A 19461-nucleotide genomic window follows, 5' to 3' on the forward strand; every position below is an offset into this window, starting at 1 on the left:
GGTATACTGTTTTACCCTTGTGTGTCAGTCTCTCTGTGTGTCTGTCTGTCTGTAACAATTTTTTCGTCGCAGTTTTCTCAGCAACACACACACACACATATATATATGTATTGTAATTGTTGAGTTTATGTTTTTATGCCCCCTTGCTTTAAATCCATTAGTTGTCAGTTGGTATGTTAATAGGTAGACCAAGTGTTGTCCCCTTAACATTTTGAGAATTCTTTGCTTGACTGTTATCACATTTTATACCTTGGTTCCCCCTGTAGTCTTTTTAGGTCACAAGGTCAATAGTTTAGGGTCAAACTGCTCTAGATAGGAAGATATTGTCTGTTCAATATCTTTAGAACCCTTTGCTTGACAGACATCAAATTTAATACACTAGCTGGTTCCCCCTGAGAAATGGATAAGGCCAAATAAAAAAATATGTGTGGTTCCGGTTACCCGACCTTCCCTATTTTATACCCCCGACCCTAAACTTTTTGGGGGCAATTTTCATATTTTTTCCGGAATTTTCCCCAATTTCCATCAGTGGCTCCGGTTTAAGTTTTAGTTAGCAATGACGGCCTCCTTGCAAAACATAGTGCAAGTGTTTAATAGTATTAAGTCCAAAGCAAGCTAGCATGTAGGTGTCCCCTACCAATATTGACTTGTATATTATCACATCACATTTAAATGCCATTTGCAAAGCAGTGATAGGTATTATTTAGAAAAATTAAGAAAATCATTTTGTTAAAAATAAAAAAAAAATTCCCTACCTACCTAATCTAATTTTTTTGGAAGTTTAACTGGAACCACACATATTTTTTGTTTGGCCTAGCACTGCAGATTTTGAGGTCACAAAGTCAAGGGACAAGGTCAAACTGGACATAGGAGGATATTGACTTTTAGTATCTTTAGAACTCTTTGCTTGACAGACATTAAATGTGGTACACTGGATCCCTCTAAGGAGTAGATAATCCCTATTGATTTTAAGGTCACATGCCAGTGTGTCAATGGTAAAACTGGACATTGAAATATATTGACCGCACAATATGCTGAGGACCCTATGCTTGATGTACAACTGTAAAAAAAAATATAGACTGCTTGAATAAAAGGTTAAGGTCATTGGTCAATCTCAACAAAGGGCAAAATCACTGATTTATGTTAAACAAAGTCAAATTTTTTCTATTGTTTCTTGTATTTGTAGGAAAATATTGAATCCAGTCAAGAAACACCAATGGATAGCCAAGAAAACCAAGTTTCAGAAGCATCAATTTCTGGTATTGATCACCTTTCTAAGCTGAACGAGTTCCTTGCAGCATGCAACAAGAGTCCTGTTAAAACACTTCGAGAGTCATTTGTTAGTTCAAGTGAGCGAACAAGAAGAAGATATGCCGCCAAAGCAAATGAATGCCTCTCTCTTCTTTTAGAGACAATATGTCCAGGAGAAAGTGATGCCTTAAAAGATGCCATGTTTTCCAAATTAGAAAAGTCTTACACTCATTATGAGTCACCAGCACTTGTTGAGGCTTTAACTGAGAGTTACCTAAAAGCTGAGACACCAACAGTTCGGCGTCAAATATTGTCTATTCTTACCACCCAGATCAGTTTTCAAGACATTAATGCTATGATTCCATCTGTTACACAACACAAATTTTACTCTGCTAAGAAACATGCTAGGGAGTTAGGAGTTGGAGCACCAGTGCCACATGAAAAACAAGCTAGAGAAAAAGTAGATTCTTCAAAACTTGAGCATTTCTTGGACTTCGTAACATCAAGTCAAGTCATTAAGGACCTACCTCTGGGAGAAAAGACCCTAACCCTAACTACAGGGGAGTTAATTCAAACACCATATGTCATCAGATGTCTAGCACCTGCGACAATTGTAAGACAGTATTCCCAGCTGTGTTTAGAGGAAAATTTTGAAGCCATTGGTAATACTTTATTTGCTTAGTAACTCTTAAGACTACATATACATTAACATACTAATATTGCAAACTTATGTACACATTTTTTCATAATTTTTCATTTGAAGGTGGTTTCAGTTATGATATTAATCAATTGTATTTGTGGAAATTCTGAGTTATCATTTTTTTTTAATAAAGTATTTTTTAGGAGAGAGCACCATGTACAAGATTTTGTCAGAGTGTAGTGCTGCTGTGCGCAGATCTGTTGAAGGAGTTGACTACTATGTTGCAGAAGCTAGTGAGGCTTTTCGTGAGTTAGAACATGTAGTTCGGGAAATGCAGATTCCTCTGAATGAGCAGAAGAGAATGTTGGAGAACCTGATGAAAGCCAAGTATTATTTAAAGGCTGATTACAAAGTAAGATATATTTGTAATATATTACTTTTATGAATTAATGATTATTTGAAACAATTTAATTAAAACATAAAGCAAAATCAATTAAAAAATACATGATACATAGAAATTGACACAATTTCATTTTTACGTCACCTGAGTCACTCAGGTGACCTATTGCTATCTGTTTTCGTCCGTCATCGTCCGTCGTGCGTCGTCCGTCGTCCGTCGGTCGTAAACTTTTGAACATTTCAGCTTCTCCTCTTGAACCACTGAACCAATTTCAACCAATTTTGGCATATAGCATCAATGGGTGAAGGGGTACAAAAATTGTGAATTTCATGGTCCCTGCCCCCCTGGGGCCTGAGGGTTGGGGCTAAAACCATCAAAATTAGTGCTATCTTTAAAAATCTTCTTCTTTACTCCTGGACATCAAGCAGTCAAACTGTTGGCATTATTGTGATAAGCATTGAGCCCTCTACCAAAATTGTGAAATTCATGGCCCCAGGGTCAGGGGTTCTGGTGCTAGGGCGGGGCTATATAGATCATATAGTGAAAGTGCATTATTTCTTTGAAAATCTTCTTCTCTACTCCTGGGTATTATTTAAACAAATTAAATACATAGTTATGATAAGCAAGGGTGACTCTACCAAAATTGTGAAATTCATAGCCCCAGGGTCAGGGGTTCTGGTGCTAGGGTGGGGCTATATAGATCATATAGTGAAAGTGCATTATTTCTTTGAAAATCTTCTTCTCTACTCCTGGGTATTATTTAAACAAATTAAATACATAGTTATGATAAGCAAGAGTGACTCTACCAAAATTGTGAAATTCATAGCCCCAGGGTCAGGGGTTCTTGTGCTAGGGTGGGGCTATATAGATCATATAGTGAAAGTGCATTATTTCTTTGAAAATTTTCTTCTCTACACCTGGGTATTATTTAAACAAATTAAATAGATAGTTATGATAAGCAAGGATGCCTCTTCCAAAATTGTGAAATTCATGGCCCAAGGATCAGGGGTTCTGGTGTTAGGGTGGGGCATATAGATCCTATAGTGAAGGTGAATTATTTCTTTGAAAATCTTCTTCTCTACTCCTGGGTATTATTGAAACAAATTAAATACATAGTTATGATAAGCAAGGGTGACTCTACCAAAATTGTGAAATTCATAGCCCCAGGGTCAGGGGTTCTGGTTCTAGGGTGGGGCTATATAGATCATATAGTGAAAGTGCATTATTTCTTTGAAAGTCTTCTTCTCAACTCCTGGGTATTATTTAAACAAATTAAATACATAGTTATGATAAGCAAGAGTGACTCTACCAAAATTGTAAAATTCATAGCCCCAGGGTCAGGGGTTCTAGTGCTAGGATGGGGCTATATAGATCATATTATATAGTGAAAGTGCATTATTTCTTTGAAAATTTTCTTCTCTACACCTGGGTATTATTTTAACAAATTAAATAGATAGTTATGATAAGCAAGGATGCCTCTTCCAAAATTGTGAAATTCATGGCCCAAGGATCAGGGGTTCTGGTGTTAGGGTGAGGCATATAGATCCTATAGTGAAGGTGAATTATTTCTTTGAAAATCTTCTACTCTACTTCTGGGTATTATTGAAACAAATTAAATACATAGTTATGATAAGCAAGGGTGACTCAACCAAAATTGTGAAATTCATAGCCCCAAGGTCAGGGGTTCTGGTGAAAAGGGGGGGGGGCTCTATTGATTATATAGTAAAAAAGCAAAATTTCTTTGAAAATATTCTTTTCTGCTCCTGGTTAAAAAGCAAAGAAGCTAAGTGTATAGTTATGATGAGCAAGAGTGTTTCTTCCAGAGTAGTGAATTGCATGACCCCTGGGTCAGATGTGCTGGTGTAAGGGTGGGGCTCTTGATAATATAGTGAAAATGCATTAATTCTATTAAATAATCCTGTCTACTCTTAGTGTTACAGTGTTTTTTTTCAGTACTTTGGGACTGGGGGCTGAGACCCTCAGAATTGGGAATTTCAGCGTCATTTAGGCTAAATTGGGAATCTCCCAGAAAACCAAGTCACTTAAAAAGCTTGTCAAAAAGCTTTGCTTTTGTCTTTGCATTAATTTAACAAACAATTGTTATAACAAACCAAGACTATTCTTGGTATGAATTATCTAATTACTTGCATCAAGAACAATAGTGGTATGAATTATCTAATTATGAAGAAATCCAACATGGCTGAACAACAAAACCTGCTTTAACTTCACTGAAAAACATGCAATAAACAAACTGAATTTGATCAAATATTTTGTAAGTTTTTCTTTGGGAAAACTTCCACTACATTTTTAGGTCACCTGAGTCACTCAGGTGACCTATTGCTATCCGTTTTTGTCCGTCGGCGTGCGTCGTGCGATGTGCGTTAACATTTGAACATTTTTAGCTTCTTCTCTGAAACCGCTCTACCAATTTCAACCAAATTTGGCATATAGCATCTATGGGTGAAGGGGAACAAAAATTGTGAATTTCATGATCCCTGCCACCCTGGGGCCTGAGGGGTGGGGCTAAAACCACCAAAATTAATGCAATCTTTAAAAATCTTCTTTACTCCTGGACATCAAGCAGTCAAACTGTTGGTATGATTGTAATAAGCATTGAACCCTCTACCAAAATTGTGAAATTCATGGCCCCAGGGTCAGGGGTTCTGGTGCTAGGGAGGGGTTATATAGATTATATAGTAAAGTGCATTATTTCTTTGAAAATCTTCTTCTCTGCTCCTGGGTATTAAATAAACTAACTAAGTATATAGTTATGATGAGTAAGAGTGCCTCTTCCAAAATTGTGAAATTCATGGCCCCAGGGTCAGGGGTTCTGGTGTTAGGGCGGGGCTCTATTGATTATATAGTAAAAATGCATTAGTTCTTTGAAAATCTTCTTCTCTGCTCCTGGGTATTAAATACAGTAACTAAGTACATAGTTATGATGAGCAAGAGTGCGTCTTTCAAAATTGTGAATTTCATGGCCCCAGGGGCAGGAGTTCTGGTGTAAGGGCGGGGCTCTATTGATTATATAGTGAAAATGCATTACTTCTTTGAAAATCTTCTTCTCTGCTCCTGGGTATTAAATAAAGTAACTAAGTATATAGTTATGATGAGTAAGAGTGCCTCTTCCAAAATTGTGAATTTCATGGCCCCAGGGTCAGGGGTTCTGGTGTTAGGGCAGGGCTCTATTGATTATATAGTGAAAATGCATTAATTCTTTGAAAATCTTCTTCTCTGCTCCTGGGTATTAAATAAAGTAACTAAGTACATAGTTAGGATGAGCAAGAGTTCCTCTTCCAAAATTGTGAATTTCATGGCCCCAGGGGCAGGGGTTCTGGTGTTAGGGCGGGGCTCTATTGATTATATAGTGAAAATGCCTTAATTCTTTGAAAATCTTCTTCTCTGCTCCTGGGTATTAAATAAAGTAACTAAGTACATAGTTAGGATGAGCAAGAGTGCCTCTTCCAAAATTGTGAATTTCATGGCCCAAGGGGCAGGGGTTCTGGTGTTAGGGCGGGGCTCTATTGATTATATAGTGAAAATGCCTTAATTCTTTGAAAATCTACTTCTTTGCTCCTGGGTATTATTGAAACAAATTAAATACATAGTTTGATAAGCAAGGATGCCTCTTCCAAAATTGTGAAATTCATTGCCCCGGGGACAGGAGTTCTGGTGCTAGGGCGGGGCTATATAGATCCTGTAGTGAAGGTGAATTATTTCTTTGAAAATCTTCTTCTCTGCCCCTGGGTATTGTTTAAACAAACTAAGTACATTGTTATGATAGGCAAGGATGCCTCTTCCAAAATTGTGAATTTTATGACCCCAGATTTAAGGGTTCTGGTGGGGGGGGGGGGGGGGGGGCTTCTATTGATTATAAAGTGAAAAAGCAAAATTTATTTGAAAATATTCCTTTCTGCTTCTGGTTAAAAAAGCAATGAAGCTAAGTGTATAGTTATGATGAGCAAGAGTGCTTCTTCCAGAGTAGTGAATTTCATGACCCCTGGGTCAGATGTGCTGGTGTGAGGGTGGGGCTCTTGATAATATAGTAAAAATGTATTAATTCTATTAAATAATCCTGTTTGCTCCTTGGTGTTAAGCAGATAAACAAAGTGATTAGTTATGATGAGCAAACTTATGGTCCCAGGGTCAGAAGCTCTGGTGTTGGGGGGGGGGGGGGGGGCTCTATTGATAATATAGTGAATCTGTAGTAAAAATGCATTATTTCCTTAAAAATCTTCTCCGCACTTGGGCATATCAGAGGCAAAAAGAGTGAAAGTTTTAATAAGGAAGATTATTTTTACCAGATTTTTGAACATCTGGACCATTTGGTCAAGTGTTCTGGTCCTGGCCAGGGCTCTATTATTTTGTATTCTACTGAGAGGAGTTATTCCCCTTTGCCATTTACTTTTGATAATTTATCACTGTAAATAATGTACTTGAAAGGTAAATAGAATAAGAAAATTATGCAAAAACTTTTATTGTATAATACAAAAAGTACTTTCATAGTTTTAATGATCAGAAACACTTGTAAGTAGTAGATAAATAAAAATGAGACAAAAATAACTTGTCTTATTAAATGTTCATCAAGGACCAAGAGAGGCCAATGTAAGAAATTTCAACAAAGGATTAAAATAGTACAGAAGCATTGATAATTTGTTAATATACTGTATGGTGATAGTGATAAATGGGGATTAGATTTATAGAACATAATTTGTAAACTGTTAATGAATATTAAGACCAATTATTTTGTTGATCATGATCACCCTATTTTTCTTGCTTTTTGGCAACAAAGTTTCACCTTTCAGTTCATTTTATACTCTATGCATCCTTTAAATTGTTGTATCATACTCAGGTGACCGTTAAGGCCCTTGGGCCTCTTGTTTTCAATTTTGTCAATTTGAAATTTAGATGCATGTCAGAACATCTTCAAATGTAGCTGACCACTGTCTTGCTCATGCCCTTAGTCAAGTTGACAGTGTATTCTTCGAAGAGAATTGTTCTCATGAGCATACATATACTTGTCTGCAATGCAGTGAACTAGATGAACTTTTGTCATCACTTATGAAACTGATCAAAACCATGGACTGGGACAATCCTGATGCATACATGTTTAAGGTTTGTAAAATGTGTCAAAGGAAATATGTGAATTAAGGTACATATGGTATTTTTAACCTTGTAAACAAAATTTCAGAATTTAATAGGCCCGTAGTTGTTAAACAGAATGATGCGAACATTTTTCACTTGTAAATATTTTTTGGTTTAGAATTTTATACAGTTAAGTACATTGTACTTTGTGGAGCTTATCTTACCAATGACACCAAAATATGCAACATGTATAATTTTGCCACATGATTCTTCTGTAAGTATTTGAAATTGTCTCAAAATTTCAATGTAGGTGGAAAGGTCTGTGACTGCCATAAAGGAACTCAAGGCACATGTACTGAGATCTAAAAACCAAGATGTTGCCAGAGTAGACATCACAGCAAACCTTGAGGATGGAGATGTTTTCCTTGTTGCTGACTGGGCCATGAAGTTCTTGCCTAGAAAATTTAGAGAAGGTCAAACAGACTGGTTCGGAAAGCGAGGCATTAATTGGCACATTGCTGTGTGTGCTACAAAACACAATGATATTTTTGAGCTAGTTACTTATGTACATGTCCTTGATTCACAGTCTTCACAAGATTCCAGACTCACAGCAGCTTTGATAGTAGACGTTGTCAAGGATATTGCAAGTAGAAAGAACATACAGAAAGTTCACATATGGTCTGACAACGCAGGATGTTACAAGAGTACCTACACTCTACATGCCTTGTATCAGGAACTACACCCATTGATTAAAACTTACAACTTTTGTGAAGCACAAGATGGGAAAGGCCCATGTGATCGCAAGGCATCACACATAAAGTCAGCCATAAAAAGATATATAAATGAGGGGAATGATGTTCTCGATGCTTCACAAATGAAAAAGGTATGTTAAAAAGAATTATTTGAACCAAAAGAGAATTTTGTATATGATGAATATTTCTGTACATTGTCGGCCTCATCCACTCCCCCAACTGTCATCAGTAATGTCTTCATCATGCAAAAACTCACTTTTAGTCAATAAGATGAGAAATTAATGACATTGAATAAATTTATTTAGTAAAGAGTGAAATATATATTCTAAGCTTCAGAACCGGTTGTTACTATTATAAATATGTAAAAATGCAACTTTTCTTGTGCAAGAAATATCCTAGACATTTGCGTCAGTAACTTACTTGCTGCATGATTAATATTGCTTGCCACAAACCATTCATTTATTTATTTATGATGAATGTTTCTTCAGTCCCATATATCAAAATATCAGTGGGTGTATTTCAAATTGACAAGTAACAAAATAGATGATTTTCAGTAAGACTGTTTGTTATGTGAATCAATAGGGAATAGATCTATATATCAAACCATTTTAATCATAGTTACCTGATTTCTTACAATATTTTGTAGGCTATTGACACTCAGCAAAAAGGACAGTACAGAATCAAAGTCGTCACTCCAGTCATTGATGCTGACGCTGAGAAAGCAAGTGTGAAAGCCATTCCCAACATTTCATCTCTGAACAACTTTGAGTTCAGCCCTGATGGATTACGAGTATGGAAGGCATACAATATTGGGCCAGGTAGCAACTGATTTTCTAAAACTTCATTTGATGTATGTTGCAAATGTTCTCTCCAAAACCAAGCCAATAACCTCAAAGGTTTGATTCTGAGTTTTTCTTAAGCAGCTGGTAATTAATCGAAAAGATGATGCACTGATTTATGCACTCTTTTCCGGTTATTTATTCATATGACTGTAGTAAAAGTAAAATGGAATGTTGTTCTTAATGAGATTATTATACATAACTAATTAAAATAATTAAAAAAAAATGTTAATTATTATTTTCTAGGATAATTATTACCATGGACAACTACAACTGTGCCATTTATGCAGTTAAATGTCATCAAGACTTGGACAAACGAAGTAAATCCTGCTGTTCTTTCTCCAGGTATATGCACATTTTAAAATTTCCAAGGTTCAAATAAGCATTTCTGAATAGCATGTTTCTATCATGTTTACTCCAATACACAGTGTATATTGGACATAGAATATTGTTTTGCATATCAGGCAGTTGTGATGTCACAGTGGCTTTTGCATGAAAGTTATGACAAAAATAAAGTGAATTAATGTACAGAAACAGTCTGTGTAAAATACATGATAGTAACTAGTATGTGTAAAACATGATAAAAAGAATCTCCCATAGTTCATTGTTGAATATGTTATTTATCCTACTTGTATGTTTTATCTCCTTTGCAAGGATCAGGAATAAAAAAAAAAATGCACAACTTGAAAATCATATGATAAGGTTTATACTTGGTTGTTTTGTTCATTTGATTAATGCAAATAATGACCACTTTGTACTCTACACAGTTTGTATTTCATTTCAGATGATGAGATCGAGACTACAGAAAGAAATGAATTTTCTGAGTCGTTACCCAGAAAACGGAAAACGGTAGATCATGTGTTTTGTTGTGCCAATGAGAACTGCGACAGATCATTTCGTTCCTTAACATCTCTGGAAAATCACAATCTCCTAGGTAACTGTAGTGACAGATCAGAGAGAAACCTTATAGATAGGTGCAAAATTATTTATCAAAACAAGTTGTCAGCTTTGAATACAACTTGTCCATCATATGATGAAGGCATTATAACAACGGAATGTAGAGAGCCAATCAAACCAACTGGATGGGCATTGAAAATGAAAAAGCCGAAGGTTTTGTTTACTGAAGACCAAAAAGAATACCTTACAGAAATATTCAAGGCAGGCAAAATTACTGGAAAAAAGGAGGATCCAAGTAAAGTGGCGAGAGACATGCCGTATGTACTTGTAAATGGAAAAAAGCGTTTCAGAATGGAGGACTACTTAACACCAACACAAATAGCAAGTTTCTTTTCAAGACTCTCTCAGAAAGACAGAAAATGTTATGCTGGAGATTTCTTGGCAGCATCTTTTGATAGAAATTTGAATGATCTGAAAGAAGAAGTTCTTTCACATATATAATGTTTCAGTTGCTAATACATGTACATGTATATTAATGAGGGAAAATACATGTGCTTTTCCCATTTTGTTACACATTTTTGTTAAAAATTTTCAATTATTTACAAAATCTGATAGTCATTGTTATTTTCAGTATGCTAGGGGAACTTGATTTTAATGATCTTTTGTGTACATTTTCATCTAGCTGTGAAGAGCAGAATAATGAGTTCTGATATCTCTTATCTGTCATGTTTCTTGAGGTTCATAAATCTTTTTATGTCAAGATTACATTGTATGCATGTGTATTACAAATTGCATTTCTCCTCGTTTCTTGCTAAATATTTTAATCCACTCTGAAATACAGCAAAATTGCAATTTATCGCAAATTAAGTGCCAGAACATACAATTGATTTCATGCCATAATATTTCTAGTCTTATGTGCAATGTTTCTTCAAAAATCTTTTCATGCATTTAAGGACATTGGCAAGGTTCCTGGTTATTGTATAGAATTTTTCAAGAACTTTTGAGTAGGTTTAAATGCACTAAACATGCTATAAATGCACTAAACATGCTATATTCTGGATCGTTTTACCTACCAATCCAACATTCTATTTAGATTTTGTCAAATTAGTGTTTTTACAATTCTTAATGCATTTCCTATGTAAAATGTTGATAAAAGGGACCTACAAAATTTTTCACCATAATATTTCTTCAAAACTCATTTATTTCATACAGTTTTTGTATTATATACATTATTGTATCTTCATTTCCTATGACTTCTAAATATTTTGGCTGAAAATGTATATATAGAAACAAGACATGGCTATACCGGCACCGATCATCATTTTTGAGTTGCGTCCCTTAACAGCTAAAATTGGTCAAGAGACTGGTTGATTGTTTTTATCATGTAATTGACTGAATTGATTGAAACACATTGTCATAAAAATATTGGCATGGATTTATTTTTAACTTTATTCGTAATTACTAAATGCTGATTCCTTCACACGACCTAAGAACTGTTCTCAGTCGGCATGGTTGACCTACCTTTTAGTATATGTGACATCCAGCATACTGAGCATAACAATGGTAAATGACGACCTGTTGGCTCCTTGTCCCTGAATACAATGTACAACAAAGCCATTACTACTTTTCTTTCTTGCTGTATAGATGATTCTACCCGTTGAAGGAAGTGCACGTGCTTTTGTTTACCTCTGTAACATACGGCGATACGCTTTATTAGTTTTCACCGCTTAGCGAATTCTACACGGGAGATCACTCTCAATCACTATTTTATAAGAAAAAAAACCCATGTATTAAACCTTTTTTCTCCGGAAAACCCTGACTTGCCAATGTCCTTAATTAAAAAGGTCTAGATTCTGCTTATATACTGTTGACTATTGCATTCATTCCATGTATTTCTAAGATTTTTTAAACAAGCATGCAATATTGCAAAAATGCAGTTTTTTGGCATAGTGCCAAATGTTCAGTTTTAAGCTATGATTGCTCTTTTGTATGAAGTTTAACCATAATTCTTTCAAATGTGTTTAAAATGTGGAGATTATGCTTGTTATTGGCTAACAATTAAATTTCTTCTCCATACTTGATACTTTTTAAAAATATACTCAGAAATAGAGTAAGTTGCACTTTTTGGCAATGTGCCAAAAACATATAACTTTCTTGCCATGGTTTCTCTAGAGTGTGATGTTTCTCCATTAATTTTAATATGCTTTTTAAAAGTCAAGATTATGCTTGTGTACTGTTTATAATTGCATTTATTCCATGTATTAGGCAAATGTTTTAAAATCAAGCATAAATTAAAAGCAAAATCCACTTTTTGGCACAGTGCCAAATATTAAAAAAAAATTGCATGTACCCTATGCAATCATCTTTAATCACAGAGTTATAATGATTGCAGGTATAAAGAGATCTATTTGTAGAAAAATGAAATTTGTAATCAATGTTTGCTATTTATATTAAAATTTAATTTGCTGAGATATTAAAAAAGGCCAAAAATGGACTATTTCACGGCTACAAACCACCCTTAAGATGCCATGGTTGGTTTCCATGGCAACGGATGAATATTTTTTTGTTTTTAAATCATATTTGTGCAAGATAGATGATACGAAGCTAGCACCCCCAAAATTAAAGAAATCGATGACATCAAGTGGCCAGACCTCTTCTAGTTTCTTTGATTCTTACATAGAATCAGTGTTAAGTGCTTCTCATATATTCCATTGCATTTTTTCTTCAAGAAGAAAGTCAAGAAGTGGTAGAAATTGTTCATATTTCTCTTTTTTTTTTTTTTGAAGGATCCATTCGCGTTTCTGAACTGGAGGAAGAATGTTCTCGATTTCACTTATCATAGTTGTAGTATTCATTTTTCTTTCCATGTTTACCCTTTTTAGATTTAAGAAACATCTTTCTATGATTTCAATACTGTTAATAAAACACAGATGATCCCCATCAAGAATACTTCTGAGATTTCGAATGTCAGAAAGTATTGAGTCGGTAAGTCTTTCAGGTCTGCCATTATTTAGTTCTAGTCTTTTCCGCATCTCTTCATAATTGTTATCTACACCCTGCACAGTTTTAAGAGCCATTCTCTGTAATGACTTGAACTTTTATATAGGAGCTGTGGCACGCATAGTCTCAGAATTTCTCCAAACTCTCTATGATAAAAGTCTTTGATACCGTTAACTCAAATCAGGCAAAAATTGGTTGCTACGTGTCATGGTTACCATAGCAACATGTCCTAAAGTTTGAAAAATGGCATTTTTCAACATGTTAAGAGTTCTACAGTTAATGTTTGCAGCAAAGCAAACAAGTGACAATGACTGTTTCTGAAAGTTGAAGGTCTGGTGTCTTAAATGCATGATAAACAGGTTTGGTAGATCAACTATTACATACGTTACTATGGAAACAAAGTATTCAAAGGTAATAATTTTGTTCATTTAATTTTATAAAGTCGTACATTTAAGAGTAAAAACAATTATAGGTTGAAATGCAAACAAATAATAGACAAGAGATCCATGTTACATATACCAAGGATAAAATATATTTCTTATAGGATTGCAATGTTTGCCATGGTTTTAATAACACGAAGGGATTTAAATTTACGCTCTTAGTGTCTTAATCTTATCATATCTTTTTAAAAAGCATATTTCTATACAACTGATGATCAATTTTTAAAGGCGTTTGTGTGACCCTAATTTTCTCATTTCAAAAAATTCAAATTCAATTCTTTAAATAGAGCGTTGCTATGGAAATTAGCTGAAAAAATATGCATAAAAATCTGAAAAATATTCTGTTTCCTTGGATACGTACCCTTGTATGTAGATTCCCAAAACTTTTATGATTGATATATATGAGCAACTAACCCGACTTTCAATTTTGACTACCACCCAATCTCTAACAGGATGCAAAAAGCTTGCACATAGGATTTGATATTGATATAAAATTAACAAAATCGAACATTTTCCCTTCTTGGTAACCATAGCAACAGTGTTGTATTTTTCAAACTTCATCAATATATGATATTCAACTTTAGTTCTACCAGATAAGTGCTATTCAATGTGAGTAAAATGCTCTGTTTCTTGATTAAAAGGTAAGTAAATTCCTAAAGCAGCAAAAAAAATATCACTTCAAACACTTGGTACATTGTTCCATGGTTACACTGCAAAGTAACAATTAATCCTAATTCTTCTTATGTTGTCGGTGTTGCAAGGTCCTAAGGAAGTATATGTGCCAGTCATGAATTTTATTGTTGTTCCTCAAGATAGTAGCATTAACTCAATCGTAGCAACAGATTTTGCATGGTTACACTGTGTTACCATGGCAACCATGAAAGTTATTGTTAGAATAATATTGCCAATACCTAATTACTTAAGGTTAAATATTTTTATTGTTTTTCTTTGGTTGTTGATTGAGTTTGATCATGTAACATCTATCATTAGTGAATATTGAGCGTTTTTCGGCATTTTTCAGCATCTAAAATGTATTCCAAATGTACCCATGGTTACCACTTACTTAGAGATAAATTCTAAATAGTTTCTTTATAGCATAAGTGGCAACAAGGTGTCATGTTTTTTGGAGAATGGTTTGTTTGTTTTTCTTAGTCTTTATTAAGGCTTAATAAAGATTCAAAGTAGCTGAAAATCTCAATTTTTTTCAACTTTTCTGGCTGTTACCATGGCAACCAAGACACATGCCAACAAAATTTTATTTGATATATGTTTCTGGTGTCAAGTTGTAATAATGGGCAAAGTTTCATCAAAATCGGTGACCATGCGTGGCAAAGAAGTTTAAGTGGTTACAGAGAATCGCTATTAAATGCTTCACTTGTGAGACTCTTCTTTAATGCAACTGGTTCGGTTCCATATGTTGAAACACAATGCTTTCATAAACTCTCTTGAAACTCGGAAATTCTCTAATTTCACCACTAAATATTGGTGCATCTAATTTCTTTACTTTCACACCCTCTTTTTGTTAGTCCTTTTCTGATTTAGATTGTTTGTCTTTACACTACAGCAGTGACTGCTTACTAACATCTGCACGACAATTACACAGTTCATTATACATTGTGTCCATATCTTTATCTAAATTATTCATGTCAATGACATCTTGTTCATTTTCTGGATTTAACAATTCTATGTACTCAGCATGTCCGTTTTCCAGTCCTTTGTACGAGTTTTCCATATCAGACAAGATGTTCTTGAGTAATTCTAAACTTTCTGAACTTTTCAAATCTTCAAATCTATTAAAAATTCTGTGAAACTTCCCTTTCAGTGTTGATCTTCTTCTTTTCTTGATCAATGCTGTTGGTGATTTCTGAGGAGTTCCATGCTTATCTGCCACTTTCTCTTGTTTGCCAGTCATCTTCCCGTGTGTTGAAATGTTGTAATCAAACAAACCGTCAAGCAGTAATCATTTATTGATTTCAACCTGTGATAAACATACATCCATTAAATATAAATTTGATAAAAACTCTGGACATATATTGTTAAATACTATTACAATAAATATTAAATATAATTTTACTTACACATTGACGGGTATAATTTTAACATCATTCTTTCAGTCATCGTAGTCAGTGTTCATGATACACGATTTTCTGCTGCCGGAACTGGGTTAACATAACTAATTGAGGATATAAAATGACGGAAATGAAAATTCCGGATTAGTTCACTACACCTTTGTTGTCACTAACACGAACCATATGTTGTCATTATTCACAAAGGACATGTCTGCAACAATATTTCCCTCGTTTGGAAACACAGGACAAATATATAACTTCAAAGACATATTCATCCTTTGTTTTTGATTTTTGTTTCTGTTTTTGATTTTGTTTTTTTACATAAAAAAGAAATAACAAAAATGTACAATTTGATGTTGTACTTGTTATGTAAGAATGTGTGTTAAATAATTCATTGTATTAGAAGTAAAATTTGAATTGAATAATTGCTCATCATCATTCAATAAAATGCTTGTTCAGGAATATCTTAATTATAAAGCACTTCATATAAACATCCTTTAAAGTAAACAAGTATCTCAGCCATTCGCATTGCCGCCGATTTACGAAATTCTGCATTCATACAAACGCATAGTGCACAGGGTTTCTTCGCCCTAAAACCGTTAGGGCGAGCGCTGTTCTATGTTTAGGGGATTAATTTTTTCCAGGAATGACCGTGTATCATCATTAACAGTAACATACATTGTTGATATGAATTGACTAAGTTTAATGAATTAAAAATGGCCGCCGTGGTCAGTTGCATTTAAACATCGGTCTTTATATTTTTGTTAATTCTTTTATTACCAACTGTTCTTTTCACAATGAATTTGACAGGGATTCTGTGCTTCGACCTGAAATGCAATGACCGATGACAAATTTGAAAATGTTGTGTCACTAGAAGGAAATTAACTTAACGTGTATTGGCTGCATGGTAAAAGTCAATGAAAACAAATTAATTCAGAACTTTTGGCTACAACGGAATGGATTTGTGATACTTGTATTGACTTAATAGCTAGTCATTACGATTTGGATCAATTTGTTGATGCGTTAAGCCGATAGCCAATAAGAAATAAAACAATGAAATAAAATGAAAGGAATTTAAAAAAACCTAGAAAATCTGCTATTGCAAGCAATAGCGTAGGTCACCCCGAACTGAACCATAAGCTCTAAGACTGTTTAAAAGAAAAACAGTATTCGTAGAAAAATCTCCTCCCCCTTCTCACTCAAGTTATAAAAAGTATTGTCTAGAAGAAAATTGATTTTTAGAGATCTGATTGGTGTAAAATAAAATTATTAATTTACTCTGATATCAGGAATAACAAGAATATCTTCTGTAAAAGACGGTAGGCCTTAATTTACACAATGCCAGGTTCAAGTCAAAACATGGCTGACGCAAAATAGTTCCTGAATTATATTTCAAATATTTCCGTGAGATATAATAATGCATTGACCTTCAATTCAACACTAAAATAACAGCTCTTTAAAGTATGACTACCTATAAATAGATAAAAACTACCCAGGTATGAAAACCTACTGCGCATGCCTCAGGTAAACCCCATCTGCTCGATAGATATAATCGATGACTTTCAATTCAGCTCGCCAAGTGAGTACACGTGTTTTCGTGTTCGAATGGCCAATGCCCAACTTCGTTCGCCGGGTCCTGGACAGGCAACGCCGGCACGTCATGAAAGTAATGAAGAACAGGAAAGCTCACCCGCAGAGGCGGAGAAGAGTGATAACAATAAGGTAGATGAATCGGAGGACTCTCAAGTAGAACATGTCTCTGTAGCGGACAAAACAGAGGATGATTATCGGCGGCAGTGGTCGTCGGAGCAAATTCGAAAAGCAAAAGGTAAGTCTGGCGACGTTTCTAATAGAACACAGTCGAGCTCAAAAAAACGTAAAAAGAGCAGGTCCTCAAATGAATCAAGTTCCAGCTCCTCTAGTTCTAGTTCCTCTAGTTCCTCAAGCTCGTCAAGCTCTAGTTCCGAGTCTGATTCAGATTCTGATTTGTTTTTGTGTTCCGCTGATAGCACAAAATCTAAACCAAAAATTTCTAAAAAGATACTTAATTTTGTTACTAAGTACGCTACTAAAGGAATCAATAAAAAGAACAGACAAAATGTTGCAAAGTTTTGTCCTATACCTAATTCAAAAAAGCTTCAGGGTTTGTCTTTGGATAGATTTTTCAAGAAAATTTATTTCAAGGGGAAAAATGGAATGGCAAATTAGAGAAAAATAAAATCAATACACAGATGAGAATTCTAGATGCTTTAGGGCCACTTTCTGTTTTATGGAGCGAGGCAGAACGAATAGGCAGAACGGGCAAGGGTATGGACCCTTCTGATGTAATTCAGTTTGTCCAAAGAGCAATTATGTTTGTAGGAAATTCTCATTTCCTTTACAATACTGATAGGCGTAAAGCAGTTTTAGCTAAAACAATGCCAGAGTCAGTAGATGTACTTTCCGATAAGAGGTACAAAAAATCACTGGGAAAGTGTAATAATGATTTATTTGGAAAACACTTTCTCAAACAATTAGCTAGAGATAACAAAGATAACAGAGAACTAGAAACTCATTACTAGTAATGAGGTCTTCCGTAATAGTACTTCCTTTTGAGGTAACTGCGTGGCGCAGTGTTTAGAGTGGATTTTTGGTCCGCACTTCTAGCAGTAAAAATTATGGATCAGTGCCCATCCATTGTATATTGAAACGGGTAGATACTGTTAACCTCCTGTTCTTAGAGAAAAACGTCTATGGTATTCATGTAAATTGTTTATTGAAGATGGAAAACATTTTGTTCTATACTGTCCAAAGTATGACCAATATACCGATATATTTAATGTAAACACATATATTAGTGATAATCCCATTAGAAAAATTCTCATTCCTACAAATATTACGACTGCTAGAAGGATATGTTGTTTCTTGAAAAAGTGCTTTGACACCAGAAAAGAAAGTCAACAATGAATATTAGTATTTAGAAATATACAGTATTTTGTTTACCTCACACTTGTTGCTTTGTACATTCAATCGTGTTAATTTGTGTTATGTTATTAATGTTCATGACTGTATGCTGACATAGTAATTGTCAATAAAGTGAATTGAATTGAATTGAATAGTAATTTTGATCTGATAGGGCTTGCAGTTACTTGGGAATGGACTGATCCAAAACTTTCAAACTAGTGACTCATTCAGAAAATGTAATTCAAATCCATCAACTAAAGTTAAAATGATTAATGTCATACGGACCCGGTTTTTCGATAGACTGGGTTCTGTGTATTAGCAATCTAAGCAAAGAAAATACGGAAGATAACTCTAACTCAATGCATACTCTATGAACAATCCAGAGAGTTCCGAAAGTCAACATGGCAAATTCGAAGCGAGAAAAAAATGTTGAGAAAATGGATTTTTCGTCTTTACATGAATTATTTTTAGGTTAAAAGTCATACACAACCTCAAAAAGGTTTGTTACAGTTAATCTGTTTAGTTATTTTCAGTGCAATTCCTTCTGTTTTCCTTCAAATTGTTTCTGCAATTTTTTGCTAACACTACCACACTTGTTTCATATGCTGATCTGACCTATATATTCTGGATGAGTGACCAGGTTAAAATTTCTTAAGCAGGTCATTTCCAAGAAAATATAAGTCCTATCTGAACCAAACTTGCATGAATTTAGTTACAATAATATAACTGCCTTGGGACGAGCTACCACACTAGTTTCAGATGCTGGATCTGACCTATATTTTCTGGATGAGTATCTGAAACGAAGTGTGGTAGTGTGTATACTTAGATGTATCCTCCATGCAAGTTTGGTCAACATAGTTCTTGGAAATGAGACCTGCTCCAAAAACTTTTAACCTGGTCACTCATCATGAAAATATTGGTCAGATCCAGAATTGGAAGCAAGCCTGCTAGTGTGCTTCTTCAGATGCATCATCCATGGAAGTTTGGTCAGCATAGAACTTATAGTTATTTGAAAATGAGACCTGCTCTAAAAACTTTAAAGTGGTCACTCATCTGGAAACATACATCTGAAAGAAGCGTGGCACACACTAGTTACGTGTAATGTGATTGAGCAAAAAAATAACGTATGTAACAGGAGAATCTTC

At 34.6% G+C, this 19461-nt stretch overlaps 1 protein-coding gene and 1 pseudogene across 1 annotated transcript; both read left to right on the plus strand.

Annotated features, from left to right (window-relative positions):
- The first annotated feature begins 1179 nt into the window (after nucleotides 1-1179).
- On the plus strand, nucleotides 1180-10464 carry LOC133180030 (uncharacterized). The gene is made up of 7 exons (XM_061314644.1): nucleotides 1180-1913; nucleotides 2095-2303; nucleotides 7200-7406; nucleotides 7687-8259; nucleotides 8775-8946; nucleotides 9214-9312; nucleotides 9752-10464. Exons 1-6 carry the CDS (start codon nucleotides 1217-1219, stop codon nucleotides 9216-9218), a joined length of 1863 nt encoding a protein of 620 aa, XP_061170628.1. The 5' UTR covers nucleotides 1180-1216; the 3' UTR covers nucleotides 9219-9312; nucleotides 9752-10464.
- A 6326-nt stretch (nucleotides 10465-16790) lies between these two features.
- On the plus strand, nucleotides 16791-17934 carry LOC133179611 (uncharacterized protein DDB_G0271670-like; annotated as a pseudogene).
- The last annotated feature ends 1527 nt before the right edge of the window (nucleotides 17935-19461 follow it).

This window comes from Saccostrea echinata, unplaced genomic scaffold (genome assembly GCF_033153115.1).
Source record: "Saccostrea echinata isolate AGI-Se365-2 ecotype Australia unplaced genomic scaffold, CSIRO_AGI_Sech_v1 ptg000005l, whole genome shotgun sequence".
NCBI classification, from domain to species: Eukaryota; Metazoa; Mollusca; class Bivalvia; order Ostreida; family Ostreidae; genus Saccostrea; species Saccostrea echinata.